We start from the raw sequence: 7,037 nt of genomic DNA, 5'->3' as shown, positions 1-7,037 counted from the left end.
GTAATTATTGACAGAATTTTCATTTTTGGGTGAACCAACCCTTTAAATAGTAAATCTGACTTCTAATAAATGCTCAATTTGGAGATATTATTCACGTCTTTAACCCAAAACAAAGTTTTGTTCAACTCAACACTAGTATCTGTGAAACCTCATTTATAAATCACTAGCTAGAAGTTGTTCTAAAACACTAATGAAATAAAGGGAAGCAAAACAACAAATCAAACTTGTCCGATAAGAATTTCTTATTATTCCAATAAAAAATACATTCATACAGAAATATAACAATTTTGCAAAACAATTTCAAAGAAAATTCATATAAAGCAAAAACAAATAAAAATCTTAGAAAAGTTTTTTTTTTCTTGTTTTCCGTCCTAACTTTTCTGTTTTTATTCTTTTGTACAAATATTCTTTAGACAAGAGGGATTCATGAGGGAGAAAACATAAGTGATAGAAAGTGTTGGTAGAAGCAAGCAAATGGAAAACTTGATTAAGGCTCCATTAGCACTTGACTAATATTGGCCACTGTTGGAAAGACACAATGTTCTTTGCCCACAAAACCCTGGCTGGTCTGATTTAATGGCAGCACACGCTGCTTCAAGTTACTTTTCTCCTGCTGAAACAATCCGCATCTACGAAGCTGCTCAACATGCAACAGTGTCAAACCTTCATCGCTCAACAATGCTTACAAAAGCACAATTCAAAACTATGTACAATAAATCGAATCAATCGTTTGGTCCCTGAAAACATTAGTTTACATATCAGATAGCAAAAGAAACGCACGCAGCGTGCGCTGCTTGCCTCCACGTCCGTAAATTCCCATTGTAAATGTTGAAAAGGTGTGAGATATATCTTTATCTTTCTGGATGGCTGTGCACTGTTTTCACAATACTGTCGCTGGACTAAAACAACGGCATCCAGACAGGTCAATATCGAACCGCCCGAGTCAGCAGTCTGTAGCAGGCAGGGCCTTCAGCAATTCATTACAGAGAGGCAGTACAAGGCAAGGCCTGTCTGACTGGAGCTTGTTAATTACAATAAATCTTTAGGCGTTTTTTTTTTCCTTTATTCTTGGTTACAGGGGACGGGGGGAGTTGGCATTCCACAAACGTTCAAGCCTTGTGTTATACAACAGCCTGTTTTCCCACTTTAAGAGCTTTTGGTTTCACACACACCCCCACAGATGAGAGATGTCGCGTCTAAAGCGTACTCAAAAGGTCGTTCGGTTGATACCAAATCCGGAACTTTAAGTGCTCTACATTTGACAACATCTAGAAATGCGAGGGGGAATATTAAAGACAGAATGAAAAAAAAAATTTGCATGCTCAAGAATAACAATATATTACCTATCTACAAGGGCTTTGTTACAGTGGCCTCGGAAACGGGAAAAGGTGCATGTTCATGTGAAACGGAGCCTTAATAAAGCTTTTTCAATCACTTATACAAGACATTTTGTGACAAGGTCACTTGCATAAGGCACCATTAAGGCCAACAGTGCATTAACAACAGGTAAAATGGAGATAGAAAGAGAGAATTTAGTCCTCAAAAGATGAAATGAATCGCTGATTGATAGTATTCTTCCCCCAAAGGAAAGAAATAGAAGGAATTTTGAGTAAAGAATGATCAATGCGTTTATGTACAATATTGTAACATTTAACCAATTGTATTTAGCTGCGCTTTATTGGAATCTATTTTCAGTCCCAATTACAAAAAAAAAAAAAAAAAAAAAGTACAAACCCCAATACCATGCAACACCTGTTTATGATAGTGAAGTTATAATTGTGTTACATCTCTAAGCACACAGCTTATACAACGGACTACAAATGAGCTTTTGTAGCCTGTCAAAAAAACAAGCTACCGAACACATTGCACATTTAGTAGCTGCACCGAACACCAAAAAAGCCACTTTCATTCAGGGCCGAGTTTCCGCCCCCCTTCAGATGGGGCTGGGGGTGAAACCCTGGCCTCTTCGACCCCCCCCCGCGATCTTGCGACACAGAGCCCGGGGGCGTCTGGCAGGAGTTCTCAGTCTCACGGCTTCATTCAGACTTTGCCGTTCTCGCATACCGCGTGGAAACAAAAACGGAACTTGTTTCCCAACGCCATTCAGCCCACAGTGATACACTGGTACCCCCCTCCCACCCTTCTCCGCACACGGGACATTCATCCGCTCACGTCAAACAGGCTTTCGTTAGGATTTGTTTTAAAGTACCAGTGTAGAGTCCAGGAGTTGTCCCAAAACATCATGCACCATACAACACACCATTCATTCGCTCTTTTTTTTTTTGTTGAATTTTTTTTGTTTTTTAAATAAATCATCCTCCTCTCTTCGATTCTTCATACGTGATTTTGTCCCTTTCTTTTCCGTTTCAACAACCAGTCAGTCCGCCTTTATCCCGGGGCTCACGGAGGCACAGGATATGGTGCAAAATGGCATGCTTTGGCTGGAACACACTCCCCCCATTCCTTGCAGGGCCAGGTCAACCAGGAAGCTGGTCAGGACACAACATATCCCTAGCGAGAAGCTACGGACCGCTCAGAGGTGCCTCTTCATGTGCAGGGCCAAGTGGTCCGACCTGGAGAAACACCTGGAGAAAGAAACAGCGAGAGAAAAGGTTAAAACGAGGTCAGGCAGGGGCCACCGAAGCCATAAAGCACGATCAAAGGTAGAGATCCATGCATTGCGTCACTGACGAGGCCCCTAATGGCCCTTGAGGCGAATTTGTGAAATTGGAATAGGTGCCATGAAGGATAATGACAGGAAAACTTGGTTAGTAGGACCAATGAGAATTTGGATTTTCTGTGCTTATTTAAAACTAAAATTGAGTGACACTACAGCTTTATAATTATATTCTAAAATGATTATTATTTGATAAAAGTAGTATATTAAGGTGTTAATGCTACAGTGTAGATAAAATATGAATATATTATTAATAAATAATATTAATAAAATATTATCAATGAAAATGCATAGTGAAATATGTTTTCCCCCTGACAATTTCATGTTGCTAAAAAAGATTTATATATAAAAATAAATGCATTTTCATATGTATTTGGGCCTGGATGCGAGGAAAAGACGCGACTTGATTGAACATACATATAAAATGTAATTTTTTAGCAACATGAAAAATATGTATGTGTAATTATATTATTATATATATTTATTTATGTGTGTATATATATATATATATATACATACACACTCACATCCTGGCCCAAACAGAACCTGCCTGTTTGGGCCAGGATGTGAGGAACACACTTGATCGTATGGTTTGTTTTAAAGGAGAACTATAAAATGTTCCGCATCCAGTAACTACAGAAACAAAACGGCAAAAAGGGAAGTTGAGCAAACAATTGTTCAAAGCACAAAGCTCTCAGGGAGGGAAATGATTAACAGAGGAAGTGATGACAAACAGGAGAGGCGCGCTTAGTCATAAAACACGGAGAATATCAATAAAGTATTGCGACAGTGTGACTATTGCGCTTTCAAGCATTTAATGCGATTAGGTAATTAAGTGATAAAATCCAAACATAATGGGGCGCTCCCATCGATGAACCGATAAAACGGGATCAATGCCGAACGCAGAAATCCGGTGCGTTTCACTGATACACACGCATCAAAGGATCAGGGATGCGGGCGAGAGAGACAGAAGGGCTTTGATGACTGTCACAGGGAGAGACAGCGAGACAGAACCGAACGTACCTGTCACAGTGACTGCATTTAAATGGCTTTGCACCGGTGTGCTTCCTGAAGTGCCGGGTTAGCTCGTCGCTCCTTGCGAAGCGCCACTCGCAGCCTTCCCATGAACACCTGTACGGCTTCTCACCTGTAAACAAAAACACAAACACCTCTCAGTACATTTTGCCCGGTTTCGGCAGGAAAGCGCTCTCAAAGGAATGTGGAATAGCAAGCTCGGTAATGCTCTCAAAAATGCATCTGTAAACAGGACGCATGTTTATGGATCAGGTGACGCAGTCTGCGAGACAGTCTTAACTTTAATAAGATCCCTCAAGCTCTCAGGGATTGCGGGAATGCGCGGTATGCCAAAAAGTCTGTCTCGATGCTATATATGCATAAACCGAACAATGAATGTCACAGAGTCTGTTTTGAATGCGACGGGCCCTTTAAAAAGGGGCCACCCAGATTCCCATTCAAAAGCCTGGTTCTTTCCCATGACGAAACCAAAACTGTTTTGGTAGAGCAGGTTGTTTTCACCCTGGCTGGTTTTCATCCCCTCCCCCATCCGATCCCCCCCTCCTTCCTCACCACGGCCACATTCCAAACAGATTAGGTCACCGTTTAGGCGTGCAGTCATGCGGGGCAAATATTCACAGAGTGACATTAGCCTTGCAGCTGAGGGCAGCCTGAGAGAACTCAACTCCATTACACAACTTCGCAGGAAATGTGAAACCTCAGTTAACTGTGCAAGGTTCCTCTTATTTTTATTTTTTTTGCTTTGATACGGTGTCAGAGACAATTTGGAGCAACGTCACAACCAAAAGCAAAGGTTTCTTACCTGTGTGAGTCCGCTGATGTGCTTTTAAGTGAGAACTCTTTGTGTAAACCTTCCGGCAGCCGTTGAAGTGACACCTGTGCACTCTCCTCCTGCCGTCCGGAGAGGCGTCCCCTCCAGCTGAAGCCTTATCCGAGGCCTTCCCCAGTCCATTTTGCCGGATCTTCGCCGGCACGTGCAAGTCAGTCTGCGTGGAGCCCCACACCTGCGGGACGCCGGGCTCCTGGGGGGTTTCTGGGGAGGACGGAGGCGTGCTGATGATAGAAGAACTCAAGTGATGTGCTGACTCCGTCAGAACCGAGCCCAGCGGGTTGGAGGTAAAGATGTGAGTGGGCGAGAGCTCCTCCGAGCTGTCAGACGCCTCGCTGCTGGCATCCGAATTCATGCTGTTGGTTTCTAATATTTGGCAGTCCTGATTGTCCTCTTCCTTGACGTTGCCGTTGCCATCTCCCTTATCTCCACAAGCCAAGATGAGCTTGCTCCAAAGATCCTCCTGGCCCTCAAACTTGAGGTCAGAAGCAGAGACGTATGGCTCACTCTGCAAGTATCTCTCCAGCTCCAAACATGTCTGATCCAAAACAGAAAGCACAACGTTAGAACGTGCACGAGTTTCCTCTAACTTTCACAGATGACTACCAAGGGTTAGTGTAGGTTAACCACACGCTCACCTGCACTTTCACACACTTTCTGCTGAAATATGTCACTGCCGAATACGTAAGACCAATAAAATAATTTATCAGGGTATAAATAAGACTTTGAGGGCTGTATATTGTCTTTCTAGAACAGTTATCCCCTAGTGAGTCATGCAGACATTTCAGAGTCCTTTTAAGGAAGCCACACAACTTCCTCGGTCGAGTTTCCTCATTCAAACAGCCCGACGTCCCTCAGCGTACATCTAGACGCATTTTAACGCGTATTAAGTGTAATCCCACATCATTTGAGTGCAGAAGTGGTTCGATAAACACTTCAAACTGTGTAATATGAGCATTTAGCTGCATGTGACGTTTAGCTCTGCACAGCCTCGATAACAAATATTTTGTTTACCGCGCAAATTTGTCTAATGTTACTGATTCTACAGACCCTCAGGTCAGGTAAAACACCCGAAATGTTTGTTTCGAAAGGCGATAGTTCAGACTTCTGACGTTTATTCAACGTTATTTCCACCGAACGTCAGGCAGACTTACAGTCTCAGTCACCATTCACTTAAGTTGTATGGAAAAAGACGCAATGGAAGTAAATGGTGACTGAAGCTGTCAGTCACTACTAACCTCTTACTAAATCTTTTTTGGTTTCTCATGAGATAAATAGCGAAAAAGGTTTGAAACAACATATTGACAAGGAAATGATGGCATGTTTTTATTTTGGCGGACCTATCCCTTTGCTGGGAAACATTAAGCAACTAGATGCAAACGCGTGTTTAAATGCCAAGAGATATGCTCATATGGCTCCATGCCAGAAACATAAAATGCCTGAGGGAAACTACCTGGATCGGTTTCAAGAGAAACATTCAGGCGATCGTGCCAAATGTTCAAATCACAAGTATCTCAGCATCAGGCAGCAGAACCTGCTATGACAGTTAATACACACCTCCTAAACCCCGTTATGTGACAGAACATGTGCTGCAGACTGTCAAACCAAGCAGTCTAGGTTTGAGTAGGAAAAACACACGAAAATGATGCATTATTTCGAACTAAACGGCGTTTGTTGAGCAAAATAGAATAATCGCGACTCTTCAAAAAAGGCCAAAAAACACTTTGCATGCCAAAAAGAAGCGCGTATAAAAAGGCATATGCACAGCTACAGTCTATACGTGTTGATTGACAGCATTTACCCGCGCGACAATGTAACCGCATCAAATACGCCACTTAGAACGTTACAATGTTTCACTGAGCGCAGCGCGGATTCTAAAGAACCCTTTCCGATTCAATTCAACCAATCGTAGCGGAAGTTTAAAAATGGTTACCTGTTGCCAGTATTCTTCGAGCGATGGCAATGCAGAGAAATAGCCAGTGTCGTGAACGATCTGAAGTTCCTGAAAAATGCTGCACATTGGTAGAACATCCATTGCAATCCCAAGTATCAGGCGGTAAAAGACACAAAATGTATATTGAATCAAGATAAAGTGTGAGAAGAACGCGTCCTCTTCGTGCAATAGCAACGCGGTGCAGCCGTCGCTTTGCTCAGAGTCCGCTAGTCCGTCTGTTGAGATCACTCTATATTTGCAAACACTGAACTCACGCAAAGCGCTGTGCTCTGTCAACTTCCCCTATTCAAACCTCGCAGCCTGCCTACCCCCTCGTGACAACGTGACGTTCCCTTACAGCGCGTCCAATCAAAGGCGACCAGGTTGCGCGGGACGCAAATGATATCACCTTAAGCCAATAACAGAAACAACGCCCGCCTCCCTGGCCTCGGCCTAAGCACGGATTGGACGCTATTTTTAGAAGCGTATATAAAGGCTCTGTGCTCAGGCCCTTCATTTCTGTTTCTTGACGACGGAGTGTCGCACGCACTGGTTTGGCCAGA

General features: G+C 43.0%; 1 protein-coding gene across 1 annotated transcript; it reads right to left on the bottom strand.

The window, feature by feature from the left end:
- Positions 1 to 218: 218 nt before the first annotated feature.
- Positions 219 to 6,784, bottom strand: klf6a (Kruppel like factor 6a). The gene is made up of 4 exons (XM_067434846.1): positions 6,475 to 6,784; positions 4,515 to 5,079; positions 3,701 to 3,824; positions 219 to 2,585 (listed from the first exon to the last, which is right to left on the bottom strand). Exons 1-4 carry the CDS (start codon positions 6,574 to 6,576, stop codon positions 2,534 to 2,536), a joined length of 843 nt encoding a protein of 280 aa, XP_067290947.1. The 5' UTR covers positions 6,577 to 6,784; the 3' UTR covers positions 219 to 2,533.
- Between the last annotated feature and the right edge of the window lie 253 nt (positions 6,785 to 7,037).

Source organism: Pseudorasbora parva, chromosome 24, assembly GCF_024679245.1.
Source record: "Pseudorasbora parva isolate DD20220531a chromosome 24, ASM2467924v1, whole genome shotgun sequence".
Taxonomy (NCBI): Eukaryota; Metazoa; Chordata; class Actinopteri; order Cypriniformes; family Gobionidae; genus Pseudorasbora; species Pseudorasbora parva.
This window is presented reverse-complemented; position numbering and strand designations above follow the sequence as displayed.

Coding starts and splice junctions, on each gene's coding strand:
- klf6a (XM_067434846.1), bottom strand. CDS start 6,576: ATGGATGTTCTACCAATGTGCAGCATTTTTCAGGAACTTCAGATCGTT. Junction 3,825..4,514: donor ACATCAGCGGACTCACACAG/GTAAGAAACCTT, acceptor TTTTGTTTACAG/GTGAGAAGCCGTACAGGTGT. Junction 2,586..3,700: donor AAATGCAGTCACTGTGACAG/GTACGTTCGGTT, acceptor TTCTTTCTCCAG/GTGTTTCTCCAGGTCGGACC.